The 21,322-nt window shown below is 33.4% G+C and overlaps 2 protein-coding genes across 9 annotated transcripts; both read left to right on the forward strand.

The window, feature by feature from the left end:
- The first annotated feature begins 687 nt into the window (after positions 1–687).
- LOC126707604 (WEB family protein At4g27595, chloroplastic-like) lies at positions 688–10,718 on the forward strand. Of its 8 annotated transcripts, none has more exons than XM_050407335.1 (14): positions 693–960; positions 1,191–1,217; positions 1,329–1,451; positions 1,935–2,187; positions 2,692–2,805; positions 3,267–3,645; positions 3,800–3,882; positions 4,220–4,360; positions 4,701–4,844; positions 5,185–5,325; positions 5,798–6,302; positions 7,982–8,008; positions 8,127–8,249; positions 8,810–8,956. In XM_050407335.1, the coding sequence occupies exons 1-13, from the start codon at positions 902–904 to the stop codon at positions 8,207–8,209; spliced, it is 2,079 nt and encodes a 692-aa protein (XP_050263292.1). In that variant the 5' UTR covers positions 693–901; the 3' UTR covers positions 8,210–8,249; positions 8,810–8,956. The 8 variants fall into 8 exon arrangements, with proteins under 8 accessions (XP_050263296.1, XP_050263294.1, XP_050263295.1 ...); XM_050407334.1 differs by having other exon boundaries at positions 694–960; positions 3,794–3,882; XM_050407337.1 differs by lacking the exon at positions 4,701–4,844 and having other exon boundaries at positions 690–960; positions 3,794–3,882.
- A 9,852-nt stretch (positions 10,719–20,570) lies between these two features.
- Positions 20,571–21,056, forward strand: LOC126704885 (uncharacterized). Its single transcript, XM_050403876.1, has one exon. The coding sequence runs from the start codon at positions 20,571–20,573 to the stop codon at positions 21,054–21,056; it is 486 nt and encodes a 161-aa protein (XP_050259833.1).
- The last annotated feature ends 266 nt before the right edge of the window (positions 21,057–21,322 follow it).

The raw sequence follows: 21,322 nt of genomic DNA on the forward strand, positions 1-21,322 counted from the left end.
GTGGACCGTTGTCGTGTGCCTAATTCATTCATTGGGTTAGGCGCATGACAGTATTGAACCACTACTGCTTTGGCTTGTGATGATGGGTCTTTGTCTTTATGTATGGGGAAGAATTACCATCTCCTTACTCTTGATTCCTCTTTATTTTCGTGTTTTGAGTAGTAAAATTGATGACTTTTTCTCGTTTAGTCCACAACATACATTTCCACAATATTTTTATAATAAATCATAAGTATTAATCTAACATAAAAATTATTTTTTTCCTACTAATAACAATTTGTAACAACGCTACTTATAATTTATTGTGAAAGTTTGAAAATGTTATGAATATAACATTTTTTTTCTTTTTTCTTTTTTATAGTGTTACAGTGGTTTGAATTAAAAAGGCAAAAGAAACAAACACTTCTTTTCAATGGTAATTTGTTTCTCCATATTCCATAGTAGAGAATTGAAAAGAATCAAAACCCCTTTTAATTAGCACATGGATCGACTTGTGCTGATGTGCATGTGCATCATAACTTCCTCTCTACAATTACTTTATCCAGCACACGTGTCATCATTCAAACCTATTTTGTTCTGCAATGGCCTACACGGGCGAGTAGCAAAAATCATAATTGGTTTTCCTTTCTCATGTATATGACTACGATGAAAGAAGAGCATCGTCATCTCATGGCATCAAACTTACTTTACGTAATGAGAAAGATACCGAAAGGTCATCTCTGCTTCCAAGAAGAATAAGCGGACTTTACTCTTTCACTGCCTTTTTTTTTTTACATTCCTGTTTCTAAGTTGTAACGTTTTGTCTTTTCTTTTTCCCATTCTTCTCACCACTTCAATCATCTTTTGCTTCGAGTTGCTGGAGACTCAAGAGAAAGACCACACCAGAGTGTTGTGTTTAGAGATGGGTTTCGTGGGCTATCTCTTCTTTGCATTGAAATGCTTTGATCACCTATTTGCATGGTATATCTCTGCTTTCTTTTTCTTTTTTTCAAACTGAAATGGCTTTCATGGGTTATGTCTTATTTCTCTCAAAATACTCAGAATTATTGTTCTCTAATTTATGATTAGGGTTTACACACACACCCTATTTTACACATTTTTATTACACACACGTGAATACACTGTAGGTGATTTTCTCTGTTTAATTTCACATGTTTATACTTTCTTCTTCTCTTGTCACGTACTTGCAGGCCTCTCTTCTCTTTGGGGTATCCTTTGTAAGTATCTCTCTCTTACATGTGTAGTTTCTTTCACTCCTTTTGTTATATATATATATATATAGGTGGAAGGGGTGGTGATGATGATAATGATGATTGTATTCTCAATAGATGTGCTTCGATTTGTGCTATTGAGAGTAACTCGAATTCGGACACTCGGAAGTTGATCGCTTATTGGGTTTTCTATTCGTTGATTTCACTCTTCGAGCATGCTTTCATGAAGCTTCTTGAGTGGTAATTTTGTTAGCCTCCATTATATGTTTCTGTTTGGTTGCCTTATTGCCTTGCCCCTATAAGTATCCATTTGTTTATTGTATATATATCTAAAGCTTTTAAATTTTGTGGGAACCATATATAGATTGATCGTTGATTATAGTAAGGTTTCAGAAAAATTCACTTGTGCATTTTTTGACAAGTTTTTTTAACTTTGTTTACGTTCTTCATTGATTTCCCAAATCAGTTATGCATTTCAGTCCCTGAAATTGTATTGAATGGTATACTAAATTGAAAAGTGAATATAAGTAAAGCATTTTGTTCGTTCTGGATTTTCACAATCAGCAATTGACAACTGCTTTCAGAATCCTCATAGTTCAGTCATTTTATGAAGAATTGGAGAATCATGTTTCATAATTTTCAATGTTCTTCATCATCATTCAAATTTTGCATTATTTACTTGGTTTTTCTAACTTTTAGTAGCTCTTTCTGTGTCCATATCAGGCTACCATTCTGGCCTCACATGAAGCTAATGATCATGTACTGGTTGATGATTCCTCACTTCGGCAATGCTCTCTATTTCTATGAACTCCTTGTCCAACCCTGTCTCTCCTTGGTACCACAAATTGTCATCAACTTGTTCAATGAGTGGAAGGAGCCTTGTCTAAAGAGAGATGGCTTTCCTACTGAGGCAGCTGAGAGATACCAGAAACAGAATGAATCTGAAGCTTCAGAGGAACTTATTTCTAGTGATGAGGTATGTCAGGGGTAGTAATTAGGCTGGTAAGTGGGGCTGAGATTGCATGGCTAGTTAATCTCTGATTAGAAGATTTATCACTGGATCAGTTTGAATGAGAATTACCCTGTACTTGAGGAATCGTTTTGTGTCTACATATATGTGCGGATAAGGTTCAAATACATGTAAACTATAGGGTTTAGGTATGAATGTAAGGCGAACCCACAACTGAGGTTAGGAAGATTGTACAAACATATATATCTGTGATTAATGTTTGAGTGTGATAGCATCTATCTGTAGTATCTTATAATCAAGCTTATTTTTAAGTTCAAATTTCTTTGAAATTTAATTAGGCTATTGAGATGTTATTCTGAAGGCGGGAAAGAAAAACCACTAGTACTTTTTTTTTTTTTTTTTTATAGCAAAAACCACTAGTACTTGTTTCTTCATTATAATAAATTAATTAACTCATAAACTTCCTTATGAGCTTATCTTCTCATTTATCTTAAATGATTCTTAATTCAGTCAAAGTCCATAGAGAACAATGTCGGGCAGAAAGAAGACAAAGATGTTGAAGTAACAGAAGAAAATGAAGATGTTGAATTAACAGAAAAAAATGAAGTTGCTGCAATTGAGAGGGTAAGTTCTCCTTTTCTATTTACTTGGAAGGTCATAATACAATATTTGGGCATTTCTTGAGGGGTGAAAAGGTTTATGAATTTCGAATATGGATAGAAACATTCACTCGTAAAGGAGAAAAAAAAAAAAAAAAAAAAAACCAAAAAACAAAACAAAACAAAAGAAGAAGGGAATATGCATAGAAACCATGTTGCTTGAGACTATGTCAAAACATGATTTGGACATGATTGGTTAATGAATTTGGAGTTGTAATAAATGAACTCATAAGCGTGTGGAATATATATATATTGGAATTAAAGAAATAAAAGTATTGGTAGTGTTGATTGTACATTATATTGCAATTAGATACCTATTTTCTGTTCACATATAAATCATTAAGGCAGGCCTTTTCCTCGGTAAATGTATGTATCACAACTATCAATCACTATTGTTAATTTCTGTTTAATTTGCTGCACTTTTAGGTTACTCCCATAGAGTCCACCCTTGTTCAGACTGGGAAAACCACAGAGACACTTACAGATATGAATGTAACCTCAAAGAGTACACCTGATTTCACTGAAGTCCAAAGAAAAATTTCCCTACTTCAACACCAAAGAAACATGAACATACAAAGACAAAAGAAATGTGCATCCAGTAATGGATTGAAAGAGGAAGTTAATATAAAACAATGGGATGTGCATGGCCTGCAAATTAATTCTACGAAAATTGTTCAGGGCACTCGATCTCCGCTATTATGTTACATATGTAACGTATGGTGCCCCAGTAAAGATAACTTGGATGCTCACCTTAACGAAAAGAAGCACTTGGCCCGGATTCAGGAATTAGCAGATTTTGTAGAAGGTCAGCATGCCTAAATTACTTTGGCAATTTAGATTAAAAGCTGACAAATCTTAGTAGTTTGGTGACTAAGATTGATGACAACTTTGTTTCGTGAGTTTGGGATTTTTTTTTTTTTTTTTAAGTTATTTGGTTGTGTTGCATTTTGAAGTAACAGAAGAAAACAAAGATGTTGAAGTAACAGAAGAAAATGAAGATGTTGAAGTAACAGAAAAAAATGAAGTTGCTACAATTGAGAGGGTAAGTTCTCCTTTTCTATTTACTTGGAAGGTCATAATATATGTGGGCATTTCTTGAGGGGTGAAAAGGTTTATGAATTTTGAATATGGTTAGGAAGATTGTACAAACATATATATCTGTGCTTAATGTTTAGTGTGATAGCATCTGTAGTATCTTATAATCAAGCTTATTTTTAAGTTCAAATTTCTTCGAAATTTAATTGAGCCATTGAGATGTTATTCTAAAGGCGGGAAAGAAAAACCATTAGTAGTTGTTTCTTCATTATAATAAATTATTTAACTCATAAACTTCCTGATGAGCTTATCTTCTCATTTATTTTAAATGATTCTTAATTCAGTCAAAGTCCATAGAGAACAATGTCGGTCAGAAAGAAGACAAAGATGTTGAAGTAACAGAAGAAAATGAAGATGTTGAAGTAACAGAAGAAAACGAAGATGTTGAAGTAACAGAAAAAAATGAAGTTGCTGCAATTGAGAGGGTAAGTTCTCCTTTTCTATTTACTTGGAAGGTCATAATACAATATGTGGGCATTTCTTGACGGGTGAAAAGGTTTCTGAATTTCGAATATGGTTAGGAAGATTGTACAAACATATATATCTGTGCTTAATGTTTGAGTGTGATAGCATCTGTAGTATCTTATAATCAAGCTTATTTTTAAATTCAAATTTCTTCGAAATTTAATTGGGCCATTGGGATGTTATTCTAAAGGCGAGAAAGAAAACCATTAGTAGTTGTTTCTTCACTATAATAAATTATTTAACTCATAAAGTTCCTGATGAGCTTATCTTCTCATTTATTTTAAATGATTCTTAATTCAGTCAAAGTCCATAGAGAACAATGTTGGTCAGAAAGAAGACAAAGATGTTGAAGTAACAAAAGAAAACGAAGATGTTGAAGTAACAGAAGAAAATGAAGATGTTGAAGTAACAGAAAAAAATAATGAAGTTGCTGCAATTAAGGGGGTAAGTTCTCCTTTTCTATTTACTTGGAAGGTCATAATACAATATGTGGGCATTTCTTGAGGGGTGAAAAGGTTTATGAAATTCGAATATGGTTAGGAAGATTGTACAAACATACATATCTATTCTTAATGTTTGAGTGTGATAGCATCTGTAGTATCTTATAATCAAGCTTATTTTAAGTTCAAATTTCTTTGAAATTTAATTAGGCCGTTGAGATGTTATTCAGAAGGCAAGAAAGAAAAACCATTAGTACTTGTTTCTTCATTATAATTAATTATTTAACTCATAAACTTCCTGATGAGCTTATCTTCTCATTTATCTTAAATGATTCTTAATTCAGTCAAAGTCCATAGAGGACAATGTTGAGCAGAAGGAAGACAAAGATGTTGAAGTAACAGAAGAAAACGAAGATGTTGAAGTAACAGAAGAAAATGAAGATGTTGGAGTAACAGAAAAAAATGAAGTTGTTGCAATTGAGAGGGTAAGTTCTCCTTTTCTATTTACTTGGAAGGTCATAATACAATATGTGGGCATTTCTTGAGGGGTGAAAAGGTTTATGAATTTCGAATATGGATAGAAACATTCACTCATAAAGGAGAAAAAAAATAAAAAACAAAAACAAAAAACAAAACAAAACAAAAGAAGAAGAAGGGAATATGCATAGAAACCGTGTTGCTTGAGACTATGTCAAAACATGATTTGGACATGATTGGTTAATGAATTTGGAGTTGTAATAAATGAACTCATAAGCGTGTGGAATATATATATATATATATATATTGGAATTAAAGAAATAAAAGTATTGGTAGTGTTGATCGTACATTATATTGCAGTTAGATACCTATTTTCCTTATCACATTTAAATCATTAAGGCAGGTCTTTTCCTAGTAAATGTATGTATCACAACTATCAATCACTATTGTTAATTTCTGTTTAATTTGCTGCACTTTTAGGTTACTCCCATAGAGTCCACCCTTGTTCAGACTGGGAAAAGCATAGAGACACTTACAGATATGAATGTAACCTCAAAGAGTACACCTGATTTCACTAAAGTTCAGAAAGAGTGGGCTTGTGCTATATGTAAGGTCACAATCCAAAGTGAGACAACTTTGAATTCCCACCTTCAAGGAAAGAGACACAAGGCAAATTGTGAGGTGCTGAAAGCAATTACCAGAGCCAAAAAGAAAAATTTCCCTACTTCAACAACAAAGAAACATGAACAGACACAGACACAAAAGAAATGTCCATCCAGCAATGGGTTGAAAGAGGAAGTTAATATAAAACAATGGGATGTGCATGGCCTGCAAATAAATTCTAAGAAAATTGTTCAGGACACTCGATCTCCTCTATCGTGTTACATATGTAACCTAAGGTGCCCCAATAAAGATCACTTGGATGGTCACCTTAAGGGAAAGAAGCACTTGGCCCGGATTCGGGAATTGGCAAATTTTGTAGAAGGTCAGCATGCCTAAATTACTTTGGCAATTTAGATTAACAACTGACAAATCTTAGTAGTTTGGTGACTAAGATTGATGACAACTTTGTTTTGTGAGTTTGGGAATTTTTTTTTTTTCTTTTTTAAGTTATTTGGTTGTGTTGCATTTTAAAGTCTCACTTATATACTCATCTTTCAACAAAAAAGACAATCCAGAGTACACCGTAATTTTGGGTGTTGACTGCATAGACTTTCACGATTTCTTCATTAGGAATGGTAGATATTGCATATTAACTTAAAACTAGCTTATAACCTTATGCATATACATGGATATATTTAAAAATATATAATAAGATGCATAATATATTTTATATATATATATATATATAATTTAAATACTATTGATTGTCATTTTTATATTTTGTTAACTCTTTAAAAAAATTTGTAAGGATATTATTAGGTATAAAATGTAAATTGTCATTTTTTTATATTATTGTGAAACCCTTTTTTTTTTTTACGATTTATTTATTCTAGACTATTTGATTTTTGTACTTAATAATTCACTTATATGAATATTTATGATGTGGTTTCATATTTGATTCTAAAATTAAGAAATAAAACTCTTTAAAAATAAATAATTTAAGACACATGGTACAAAATTAGAATTTTAATTTGGAATTTTAACTTGAATTTCTTCCAATTTCACCTATTATTATATATATAGATTTAAGAATTTTTTTATTTTGATAAAATATTTGAATCACGAAAATCTTTGTTAAAAATACCAAAAAGTATTAATTAAGTTACCACAAGACTCTTGTCAACTTTAATCAGAATGAATAATTATATGGTTTAAGAACCATTTACGCAATTAACCCAAAAAGAAAGAAAAACTTCTTTTCAAACGTAATTTGCTTCTCAATATTCCATAATAGCACGTGTATCATGCATCTTGTGCATGTGCATCTCTACTTTCCGTACGAGGAGAACATCTATACTCACCAACTGTTGGAGAATTCTACTTTATCAAGCACACGTGTCACTCATGCGATGTAGTTCTGCAATGTCGGCATACACGAGCGAGTAGGAAAAACCTTAATTGGTTCTCCTTCCTCGTATATATACGACAATGACGCACCATGATGCAAGAGTGGCATCGTCATCTCGAGACATTTAACTTACTCTAAGTAACGATGAAGATACCGAAAGGTCATCTCTGATTCCAAGAAGATTAAACTAACTTTACTCTCTCACGGCCTTTTTTTCACTTTTCAAATTAATATTCCTGCTAATACGTTGTAACGTTTTGTCTTTTTGTTCTTCCAATCTTCTCACCATTTCAATCATCTTTTGCTTCGAGTTGGAGATTCAAGAAAAAGACCACACCAGAGAGTTGAGTTTAATTAGAGATGGGTTTCGTGGGCTATTTCTTATTTGCATTGAAATGCTTTGACCTATTTGCATGGTATATCTCTGTTTTTCTTTTCTTTTTTTTTCTTTTTCAAACTGAAATGGGTTTCATGAGTCATGTCTTATTTCTCTCAGAACTTTCAGAATTGTTGTTTTCATTTTATGATGAGGGTGTTGTTTATTACACGCATCCTATTATACACATTCTTACACGCACATTAATACATTATAGGTGATTTTCTCTGTTTAATTTCACGCATTTATCCCTTTTTTTCTTGTCACGTACTTGCAGGCCTTTCTTCTCTTTGGGGTATCCTCTGTAAGTCTCTCTCTCTCTCTCTCTCTCTCTCTGTCTCTGACTAGTGTTGTTTATTTCCCTCCTTTCATTATATATATGGAGGTGGTGATGATGATAATGATGATTGTTTTCTTGATAGATGCGCTTCCATTTGTGCTATGGAGAGTAATTCGAATTCTGACACTCGGAAGTTGGTGGCTTATTGGGTTCTCTATTCGTTGATTTCACTCTTTGAGCATGCTTTCATGAAGCTTCTTGAATGGTAATTTTCTTACAGTCCATCTGATATTTCTTTTTGGTTGCCTTATTGCCTTGCTCCTACTAAGTATTATCTCTGTTTATTGTATATCTAAAGTTTTTAAATTTTGTGGGAACCATAGATTGATCGTTGATGAGAGAAAGGTTTCAGACAAATTCACTCTCGTGCATTTTCTGCCAAGTTGTTTTATAACTTTGATTACTGAAGAGATTTCCCAAATCAGCTATGCTTTTCAGTCTATGGAAATGTATCGAATGGTATAGTAAATTGAAATGTTAATATGGGTAAAGCATTATAATTGTTCTGGATTTTCATAATCAACAATTGATCACTTTCAGAATCTTCATAGTTCAGTCATTTCTAGTTACCAAAATGTGACCGTAGGTTATCTTCTCTCTTTTCCTCTACTTCTTGGTCATGGGTAGTTTTATGAAGAATTGGAGAATTATGTTATGTTACATAATTTTCAGTGTGCTTCATCTTCCAGAGCTAGTTGATTATCTTATCTTTTACATTATTTACATAGTTTTTTAAATTTTTGGTGCACTGTGTGTCCATATCAGGCTACCATTCTGGCCTACCATGAAGCTAATAATCATGTACCGGTTGATGATTCCTCACTTCAGCGGTGCTCTCTATTTCTATGAACTCCTTGTCCAACCCTGTCTCTCCTTGGAACCACAATTTGTCATCAACTTGTTCAATGAGTGGAAGGAGCCTTATCTAAAGAGAGATGACTTTCCTGCTGAGGCAGAGAGATACCAGAAACAGAATGAATCTGAAGCTTCAAAGGAATTTCTTTCTAGTGAGGTATGTTAGTGGTAGTAATTCCTGAGATTGGCTAGTTTATTTTATTACATGGTCAATTTCAATGAAAATTGGCCCTGTGCTTGTGGTATACATATACATGCTGATGCGGATAAGATTTGTATACTTGTAAACTATAGTGTTTAGGTTAGATGAATGCAAGGCAAACCCAAAACGGAGGTTAGGAAGATTGTATGAACAGATATTTCTGTACTTAAAGCTTTGAGCGTGTTATAGCATCAGTAGTATCTTATACTCAAGTTCATTTTTAAGTTAAAATTTCTTTGAAATTTGATTAAGAAATGAGAATATTCTGAAGGCAGGGGAAAAAAACCATTATTACTTGTGTGTCTTCATTATAACAAACGATTTAAATTCATAAACTTCCTGATGAGCTTATCTTCTCATTTATCTTAATTCAGTCAAAGTTCATTGAGCATAATATTGAGCCAGAAGAAATCAAAGCTGTTGAAGTAACCGAGAAAAATGAAGTCACTGCAATTGAGAGGGTAAGTTCACCCATTCTGTTTACTTGGAAGGTCAGTGTAAAATATGTGGACATTCGAATTCTTTATTAAAAGGGGTGAAAAATATTATGAACTAGGAATATGCATAGAAACATTCACTCAAAAAAAGAAGAATGAATATGCATAGAAACCATGTTTTATGATGCTTGAAACTATGTCAAAACATGATTTGGACATGATTAGTTAATGATTTTTGGAGTTGTGAATGAGCTCATAAGCATGCTCCACTGTATACTAAATTGTTGGAATCATAATCATATATATATATATTGAAATTAAAGAAATAGAAGTATTGGTAATGTTGGGCGTACGTTTTCCTGCAATTAGATAACTATTTTCTATTCACATTTAAATTATTAAGGCATGTCTTTTCCAAGGTAAGTATATTTATCACAACTCTCAATCACTATTGTTAATTTCTGTTTAATTTGCTACACTTGTAGGATACTCCAATAGAGTCTACCCTTGTTCAGACTAAGAAAAGCACAGTGATGTTAACAGATATGAAAGAAAGGGATACAACAAAGAGTATTCCTGATTTCATGGAAGTCCAGAAAGAGTGGACTTGTGCCATATGTCAGGTCACGACCAAAAGTGAGACAACTTTAAATTCCCACCTTCAAGGAAAGAGACACAAGGCCACTTGTGAGGAGCTGAAATTAATTACCAGAGCCAAAAACAAAGGTTTCCCTACTTCAACACCAAAGAAGCACGAACATCTTAAACAGACAAAAAAGAAATGTGCATCCAGCAATGGATTGAAAGAGGAAGGTAATATTAAACAAAGGGATGTTCATGGCCTGCAAAAAAATTCAAAGAAAGTTGTTCAAAACACTCATTCTCCGTTATGGTGTTACATATGCAATCTAAGGTGCGGTTCTAAAGTTGACTTGGAATCTCACCGTAAGGGAAAGAAGCACTTGGCCCGGATTCAAGAATTGGCAGGTCTTGTAGGAGGTCAGCGTGCCTAAATTGCTATGGCAATTTAGATCAACAAATCTCAAATCTTTAGTATGTAGTTTGGTGCAGGGCTGGCTCAACAAAATTTGGGGCCTAAGACAAAAATTTTATATGGAGACTTTTTATATGTAAACATTTATTAAATAAAATTATATAATACTAATTAAATTAAGATTAATTTGATGTAAATACAGAAATTGATGAATAATATTAGCTAAACTAAGGTTAATTTCATATAGAAGATTGAATATTATAGTTGAATCAAAAGGAATTTACTTTAACTTGGATATGATTATGCATAGTTAAGTACAGTTGTAATCAAAATTTTAATTTTATCTATTCTTTTTAAGAGAAAGAGATAGATAGATATTATTTGGTGTGTGGCTTAGTAAGAGATTAGTCATCATTGATGATTTATCACATTTGTAGTATTTTATTTGAAACATCTTAGGATTTCAATTGAGTTAAATTTTTATTAGTCTCCTATTTTAAAAGCCTTGTTAGAAATGAAAAAGAAAAATCCTAAAAATATTACAAAATGTTCACAATAAATGTGATTATGACTGTAATTGATGAATTTTAACAACTTAATTTATTTGTGTTTGAATTACTTTTTTATGTGATTGGTGATATGTCAGTTAAATCTATAGTAAAATTTGTAGTATCTTTAGCATCACTCTTAAAAAAAAGTACCAATTATTTAAAAAATGTAATATTTTTATAAAACTTTGGGTTTTTTACTAAGGAAGATGGGGCATTTTTTTAGTAGGGAAAATTTTTATTTATTGTGGGACCTTAGACCTAGGCCTAAGTTGCCTAAGCCTTGAGCCGGCACTGGTTTGGTGTCTAAGATTGATGACAACTTTCTTTTTGAGTTGGGATTAGGTTTTTTTCTTTCAGCCTTTTAACTTGTTTGCTTATGTGTTGCTTTTTAATTCCTCACATCCTCTAGGTATAATTGTACTTTTGTCAACTTTTAACAGCGAACTAATCCAAAGCACACTAGTAGTTCTGGATGACAGTCACATCCTGGAGTATAGTTTTTGAGTTTCCTAGTCATGTAAGCTAACTAAATGTACACGGTTAGAATCAAATTTATAAGCATGTATGTGATAGATGTAGAATATTACCATATTTTGACCAATATTCTCTTTTTTTTGGAGAAAAATTTTGACCAATATTTTCTAGTTAGTAGTTACTGAGATTTCAATCTATTTTTAACACGTGGGATTTAACTTCAATTAATTCTTGTTCATATAAAATATTAGCTTGACATTTATCATGACAAAGGGACTTGATTCTAAGGCTGTGTTTGGTTCGATATAAATCGAATTTCGAGTATAAAATGAATGTAGGGAAAAATGAATTCCCGTAAAGAAATTAAATCCGGGCATTTGGGTGTGCAATGGAAAATAATCCTGAAAACAATTTTCAGTGTTTGGTAACATTTTGAAAATGCTATTTTTCTACAAATTTTTCACATTTTCCCAGTCATTTTCTCAGTTTCCAAACAAATTTTATATCAGAAAATCCACCACCACCCACAGAAAATCCACCACTATCCACACAAAACCCACCACCACACAATACAAAAACCACCAAAACACCACCACCCCACCACCACAACAACAACAACAAAATTAGAGATCAAAGAGAGAAAGCAGATCAGCGAGTGGCGGACGACGAGATCAAGACAAGGCAATCTGATCCAGAGGGCGGCGACGATGAGATCCAGAGGAGATGATATGACCCAGAGGAGGACGAGATGATCTAGAGGGCGGCGGCGACGATCAGACCCAGTTCAAAAATCAAAACAAAAATCAAAGGCGCGATCTTGACGGGACGATCTCAGCGGCGATGATTTGACCCAGAGGAGGACGGCGCGATCTCAGTGGGAAAATCTTGGCGGCGCGATCTTGATGGTACGATCTCGAAGGCGAGATCTTGACGATGCGATCTCGAAGGCGTGATCTTGCCGGTGCGATCTCGCCGGCACATCTGGGGTTGTTGTGCGATCTCTAGCTCACTCTCTCTACTCTCTCATGCAATCTTGATGGTACGATCTCGAAGGCGAGATCTTGACGATGCGATCTCGAAGGCGTGATCTTGCCGGTGCGATCTCGCCGGCACATCTGGGGTTGTTGCGCGATCTCTAGCTCACTCTCTCTACTCTCTCATCTTGCTCTCTCTCTCTCTCTCTCTCTCTCTCTCTCTCTCTCTCTCTCTCTTTGCGCGTCTGAGTCCAAAAATGGTTTGAAGTAAAAATAGAAATGTAAAACAATTTCCGGGTCAAAGCCATAATATTTACGGTCAAATGAAATTGTTTTTCCAGAAAATTCTATTTTCCATGCGCAACCAAACACACAGTGAGGTGTAAAATGATTTCCTGAAATGGTTTTACGCCAAAACAAACACAACCTAAGTGTCAAAAGGTGTTCTATATCTAAGTACTGCATCTGTATATACCAAAGGTTGTAGTTGATTTTTATTGATTCCTTTTTCAAAACCTAGATTTAAATTTTTATTTCCATAGTATGGAATATTTGATAATAAATTTTTTGGGAGGGTAAGGAAGGGACACAAGTGCAATTTCACCAATTTGATGTACAAATTTTGTCAAGTTATATTTGATTAATCGCATGGGACATTCCGGTGTCAATATCATTAGAGCATTCCCATCAAGGGAGTCAAAATTTTTGGCATATACCATCTCAAAACACTACCTTTTAGCTTTTAACACCTCACTTTATAATACATCATACATCAAAGATTCTATTTTTTTTACCACTTCATTTAAATATATATATATATATATATATTTTTTTTTTTTATTCTCTGTATGTTTCTTTCTCTCTTCTTTCTCTCTCTTCTTATCTGTGTCTCTCCCTTTCTCGGAAAACCCAACACTTTCTTTGCAAACCCACACCCACGGCTAGCTGCTGCCGGCCACCACAATCGAAAACAAAAATAAATAAAACCACCTGTCAGCGCCACCATAGCTACAACAATTTTCATTGTCACCACCACCCACAACCATGACGACCAACCACCAAAATCATAACCAAATCACAAATCCAAACCCACATCCTCATCACCATTCACCATCAACAACTGGAAAAAGAAAAGAAAAAACAACCCTCCAAAATCACAACCTGATCACCACCAACAATCGGAAAAGGAAAAAGAAAAACAACCATCGAGAGAGAGCAAAAGCACATCAACTCAATGACCCACGCCAATCAGAGACCCACGCTGATCAAAGACCCACGTGATCAACTCGATGACCCACGCCGTTCTTTTCACCAATGACCCATGTCGATCTCCCCTCAATGCCGATGCCCTCACCGGTCAAAGACCCATGAATCTAGACCCACAAACCTAGAGCCACAAAATCAAATCACCCCGTCGTCAAGCTTTACCTCCATATCAGCGGCAACACTTTGAAGGCAAAGTGGATTTCGTGTCTAGTGGCATTTGGGTTTTGAAGTTCCTGACCGATGAACCTTGGAGGGGAGGAGCTCAAACCGTGAAATAGAGAGAAACAAAAGTTACGAGAAAGAGAGAAGAGGAAAGTGAGAGAGGAGAGAGAAGAAAGAAGAGAAAAAGTGACCGTTGGGAATAAAAAAAAAATATTTGGTTTAAGATTTATGCTACAGTGAGCTGTTATTAATAACAGCTCACTGTAGCTGTGTGTTAAAATTTTTGGCATTTGAAATCTTTGATGTAGTGGGTATTTTTGTGTTTTGGTGGTAAAATTTAACTTTTAGCATTTTTAGCATCCTTAATGGAAATGCTCTTATAAAATTGTAACTATGCTAAGTTGCAAGTTATGGCTTGTGCGCAAAAATTATTATATTAAAGTTTTTGCTAGAGCATTGCTGAAATTAAATATGTAGTCCTAGTTTGATCGTAAGGATAAACTAACATAATAGTGGACAAATTAATCTCAAATATATAATGTTGATTATTAAATTTATTTAGTTTTGGGTTTAGGCTACAGACTTTCATATTATAGGCAATTTCTACACTTTGCATATTACCTTTGAATTAGATTTTTTTTTTTTTTTTTTTTTTGATAATTTAACCATTGGGAGACAAAAGATTTAAATGATGTATATCTCTTTTGAAAATACCAAAAAGTGTTGATTGAGTTACAACAAGGCTCTTGGCAACTCTAAATCAAAATGGTGATTGTATAGTTTTGTAAATACATTTAGTTTGGGATGGATAATTAAAATTAAAATTAAAATTATTTATAAGATAGAGTCAATTTTTGTATGTTGATAGACAATCCCTATTTCAAAATTTGATTTGTCAATTAAGGGGAAGTTTTGACAGCTTTATCAGAAAAAATTACATTGCCATCCTTTGTGGTGATTTTGGAGATTTTAACTTCTAGACGAGCTGTTAAGTTTGCTAGCATCCACCACTTTATTTTCGAAGGTGACTCAAAGTTTGCCATCTATGCACTTCCTCATAGAGATATGCACAACTCTTAATTTGGTCACTTCATCAATGACACTTTTACTTTTGCTAGCTCTCTTTAAAGCTACTTTTTCTCAATTCACAAATATACGCAAAGTAACGCAATAGCACATGCATTAGTTAGGAGAACAAGGTCTCATTTTCCTTTATTAGTTTGAATGGAGTTTCTTCCTCCTAACATCAACAATATTTTTGTATTTGATTTATCTGAGGTTCAAAAAGATGAGAAAAAACCATCAAGCATTTTTCACCAAATTAAAGCCTAGAATCCAATTGACGAGGGAACCACCCCATCCAAAGGGCAAAAGATAAATATGGCCTTAGAAGAATTATCATGTATTCAAAATAGTTTAAAATTCAAACGAATGACTGATAAACTATCGAGTGTTTCTCACCAAATTAAAGCCTAGAATCCAATTGACAAGGGAAACGCCCCATCTAATGGGAAACGCCCCATCCAAAGGGCAAAAGATAAATATGGCCTGAGAAGAATTATCATGTATTCAAAATAGTCTAAAGTTCAAACGGATGACAGGTAAAACATGGATGACCTTGCAAAAGCTACTAGGAAGTTAAATATATTACATTCAAAAAAAGGGGCTCTCTTATTATTATGCTTTTAGAGTTTTTGGAGATCTTATGAGGTACTAACTAAATCATGGCTAATAGGCCGACCCTACACTGACACTTCTGAGAGTGTATTCATCCTTACAGGTATTCTAAAGCTCTCCGTTTGGACCGTTGGCTCACTAACAATTTTGTGTGCATCATCAAAACTCAATTTCAAAGTCATGCTGAGTTCAGTTACTGGAGCTGACTGAAATTGTAGGTCAGCAAATTTGGGTATATATGGTCATAGTAGGCATCTTTCATCACTTGGACAAGAAACCAAAAGACATATAAGTATTTGTTTCTACTTATAGGATCTACTTTGTATGCCCAAATTGTTCAAAATTTAAAGATACACAATAGGATCACAAAGGGTATAGACAATAACAAAAAAAACCATATAGAAATTGGATTTATGAAATGAATGTTTTCAAATAACTTACAATATTAGAACCAACAAAGGGTACTAGGGGCGGAGCTAGGGGAGGTCGAGGGGGGGCACTTGCCCCCCTTGGCCCCACCCAAAAAATATATTAATATTTACTTACTAGCTAGTCTAGATGCATTTTAGGTAAAAATATAAAATTGTTATTAATGATGAAAAGCTATCAAACCCTATACACAATATAAGCAGCTACTTTCATGGGAGGATTGAGAGCATAGCCTACTTATACATTTGTTAAAGATAAAAATAAGTTGGCATGTTAAGCTAAAATAAATAGACCTATAACATAGAGGTTAACAAAAATAATAGAAATTTTTTGTAAGTTGTACTTTCTGTCTATCTAACAACTAAAAGCCTTTCCATTTCATAAGTAGAATTATAACATTTTTTATAATTACAATTTCAAAATGATTGTTTATGTAAATAAACCCCTAATAGATAAATATAATATAATGAATATGTTATTTTATTTTGAATTTTCTTGCATTCAAATATTGCTTAGCATACACATGAATGAATGGTTATTTTGCAAATTGATCTCAAATACTATATCAATATGTATATGTTCGCTTGCACGTGTGTAAATGTAATGTCAAACGTAATTTTTGCCCCGCCCCCGCCACCCCTCAAGTCCCCCCCCCCCCCCCTCAAGTTAGATCCTAGCTCCACCACCAAATGGTACAACTCTGATATCTTCATCATCACAAATAGTATTAACAATATCCCCGCCACAAAATGAAGGATACTAAGAAAACCAATTGTTTAGGAGATGCAATAATTAGTGACGTCAAATCATCAGACCATTGCAAGTTTGTCTTCAAAAAAATCATTTAACCAGATTAGTAAAGAAAAAAGATTCATCTGCATGCTAAGTTGTATGTCATATATACACCCATCAAATAGTAAACTCATTAAAATTGTTACAGTTTTAGGCCCTGGTTGTTACAAAATTAATCAACTTTTAACTAAATATTTAATTAATTAATTATGCTCTTGATTAAATTGGTTAACATATCAAACAAGCACAAATCACATAGACAGCAAAATTGATAACCTAGAAAAACCAATGGAACTATTGTTAATTTCATAGTAACAAACCTATAGAGGTTTTAACCTAAACAATTGTCAAGGCAACATATATCCATTAATAGAATTGAAATTTGTACAATAGATTTAACCCTAAATCTACTAATTTCAGATATATTTTCTAGAAATTGAAAATCAATTGATACGACAGCATATTTGGCAGATGATACAGTGCAATTGGTGCTTTTTTTATTATGATGATTTAAACATTCACCTCGTTGGTTTATGTGGCAGATTTTCACATTTCAGATTATAAAGATAACAATTTTTGGGATTTTCACTAATGTTGTGCGCATGAGAGAGGAGCTATATTTTTGTTGCCTAGTACTTGACACACATGAGGATTGGTATTTTTGTTTCCATTTATACTTTGAGATCTTTTAGAAATTGAATTGTTGAAGGTTAGTTTTGGATTTGTTTTATATAATTTTATTTAAGGATAAGTATTAGTATGTAAGAATGTCTCGCACACATGTAAAGTGAAGTGTGATGCCGTTGTCACATGCCTAGCCTATTTGTCGGGTTGGGGGAGTGATAGTATTAAATGATAATTTCTGTTAGGTCTTTGTCTCTATGTACGGGAAGGATTTCCATCTCCTTACTCTTATACATAAGGACGGAGCAATTCTTGGACCTTGGGGGGCAAGAGCCCCCCCAGATTTTCAAAAAAAAAAAAAAAAATTCAGTATATATATAATATATTATTTTTAGCAATTTGTTTCAATAAAATTGCACTTTGCCCCCCTAACAATATTATTGATATTTTTAAATGCTATAAAAAAATATTAGCCCAACAACAAAGATTAAGCCCAAACAACACCCCAAAACAAACACAAGCCAAAAAAAAAAAAAAAAAAAATCAAAGCCGATTCTAATTAGATATCTACCAAGCCTAGGAGTGAAACACCCAACTTACCTCACACATATAATAAAAGGGAAAAAAAGAAGGGGATTTCTAAGCCATTCAAAAAAAAAAAAAAAAAAATGGAAAACCTAACTTACGACTGAACACAAAGGAGAGGAATTCGGCAGCCAGCGGCAGAAGCAAAGGTATCCCTCTCAAGTCTCATCTCATATTAAATCCTTGTTTGGGATGACTTACTTTTAATAATGTGTTGACACTTGACACTGTGACTTGTAAAGAAAACTTAAAAGAGAGCACAGAGCAACTAAGCAAGTGCAGGGATCGGAGAGTCAGCCAGTCAAGGAGACTGGGGCTTGGGAGCCTGGGATGGAGAGACTCAAAGACAGAATATACTAGAGAGAAAGAGTTAAAAGAGAGGTAAAAATCTAATCCAAGACCCATCTTTGTCTTTAGTGGTTTAGCCCATAATTTATATTCGTTTATAAATGAAAAAGTTGCATTTGACAAACACAACACCACATGCAACAGTCAACTCCTATTGCCATTGATGTTTTGTAATTTTTTTTTTTTTTTGAAGTTTTGTCTTTAGCAATAGTGAATAGCATGTGATGTTTTGTGATTTTTTTTTGTAGTTTTGTCTTAGTGTTTTTGTCTATTAGTTAGTGTCTTTTAAAACATTAAAGTTGGATAAATAATTAAAGAGATTATTTATAACTTTAAAATTTATTGGTTAGTTGTTGAATGTTTGTGTGCATAGTGTTTGTCTATTGTGTGTAATGATTGTAGATTATTGACCATATAATAACATAATAATTTCAAATTATATTTTATTTGTAGATTATAAAAAAGTCAACTACCATATTTGATTTTTTCAAAAGAAAATTTTCAAATGATTTAGAAGCTAATACTAGTGGTGCAACATTGCCAACCACTAATGTTGAGGAAAATCCTAATATCCCAATTGAGGAAAATCTCGACGTCCCAATTGAGGAAAATCCTGATGAACCTGTTGAGGAAAATCTTGATGTCCTTATTAAGGAAAATTTTCAAACAAAATTTCAAAAGATTGATATGAGTTCGTTGCAATTAGAACTTGATCTTGGATTGTGTAGACAAATATATACTTATCATGTTGATCAACGAGATGAGATCCAGCAATGTAACATTAAGTTGGGTCCATACCAACCTCATTTAAAAAAAAATTAAAAAATCTAAGAAGGGTCAAAGCTTTCAAGGTTCTTGATATGAAGATGATCGCTTTAAGTCATGACTTAAATATTCTCCTAAAAAAAGATGTCGTTTTTTGTCTACCATGCTTTCTCTTTCATAAGCCAATTGGGCATGACGGACAAAATGCATTCACAGTTAACGGATTTATGAGTTGGAAGAAAGTTAAAAATGGTGAAAGTTGTTCTTTTAGTCTTCATATAGGGAATGATCTTAACTCCACTCATAGAATTGCCCATAAAGCGTGTCTAGATTTGATGAACCAATCTCAACACATAGATAGAGTAGTGAGCAATTTCACTTCAAAACAAATTGCAAATAATCGAGTACGATTGAAGGCTTCAATTGATGTTGTTCGGCATCTTGCCTTGCAAGCTATTGCTTTTAGAGGTTGAGACGAAAGCTCTACTTCAACCAATCGGGGAAACTTTCTTACGACATTAGATTTGATGGTGGGCTATAATAATAATATTGTTGAAATAATGGCAAAAGCTCCAAAAAATGTCACCTGCACATCACCTCAGATTCAAAAAGAAATTGTACATGTTATTTCAACCAAAGTGAAGAAGGCAATTAAGGAAGAAATTGGTGATGCAAAGTTTTGCATATTGGTTGATGAAGCTCGTGATGAGTCCATGAAAGAGCAAATGGTTGTGGTTTTAAGATATGTTGATACAAATGGCTTTGAGCGAGAATGATTTTATGGGATTGTTCATGTTGTTGACGCTGTAGTAGTAACCCTTAAAAATGAGATATATTATTTGTTCTCTAATTATTGCTTAGATATCCAAAACATTCAGGGGTAAAGATATGATGGTGCAAGTAACATGTGGGGTGAGTGGAATGGATTACAAGCTTTGATTTTGAATGATTGTCCATATGCTTACTACATTTATTGTTTTGCACATTGCTTACAATTAGCATTAGTAGAAGCATCAAAAGCAGTTGTCCTTCTTAATATATTTTTCACTAAATTGATTTTGGTTATCAATAATATTCGTGCTTCATGCAAACGTATTGAGCAATTAAAAATTGCTAGAGCTTCTGACATTGCATATTTAATTGATATTGAAGAGCTTGAGATTGGGAAAGGACTTAATTAGATGGTCACTTTACAATGACCTGGAGATACTCATTGGGATTCGCATTATAAATCGGTTTCTAACTTGATAAAGTTGTTTAATCCAACATGTGAAGTTCTACTGAAAATTATGGATGAAAGAAATTCTTCACAAAAAGTAGAAGCAAAGTCCGCTTATGAGGTATTAATTTCATTTGAATTTGTCTTCATCTTGCATTTTGTTAATGAAACTATGGGGATCACGGATAAACTTTTTCAAGCTTTGCAAAACCAATCGCAAGACATTTTAAATGCTACACATTTAGTTTCATCCACTAAAAAACTTATTCAACAATTTAGAGATGAGAAATGGGATGACTTACTAGCTACTGTGATATCATTTTGTAAGGAACATGGTTTAGATGTCCCTGATATGAATGCTCGTTATGTTGCAAGATTTGGTCAATCTTGTCATCAACAAGAGGACTCTAGAAATGAGCATTATTATAAAGTAGATATTTTTAATACAGGAATAGATTCTCAAGTACAGGAACTAAATCATTGGTTTAGTGAGCAACTTACGCTTAGCTCAACTCTAGACCCTCGAGAGGCATTTGAATCTTTTCGAGTCAATGATATTTGTTCATTGGTAGATAATTTTTATCCAATAGACTTCACAGATGATGAAAAGAATGATTTGAAAAAGGAACTTGATCTTTATAAGTATGATGTAGTTTAGCATTTAGGGTTCAAGAATTTGAAAAATATTTCTAAATTGTGTCAATGGATGGTGAGAACTAGAAAATCAGAATACTATCCACTTATTTATAGAGTGGTCAAGCTTGTGCTTACTCTTCCCATTTCTATTACAACTACAGAGCAAGCATTTTCAGCTATGAATGTCATCAAAACTTACCTTTGCAACAAAATGGAAGATGAGTTTTTGTCAGACACTATGATGTTATTCATTGAAAGGGATATTACTATGACAATTAGTACGGATTC

Source organism: Quercus robur, chromosome 11 (assembly GCF_932294415.1).
Source record: "Quercus robur chromosome 11, dhQueRobu3.1, whole genome shotgun sequence".
NCBI classification, from domain to species: Eukaryota; Viridiplantae; Streptophyta; class Magnoliopsida; order Fagales; family Fagaceae; genus Quercus; species Quercus robur.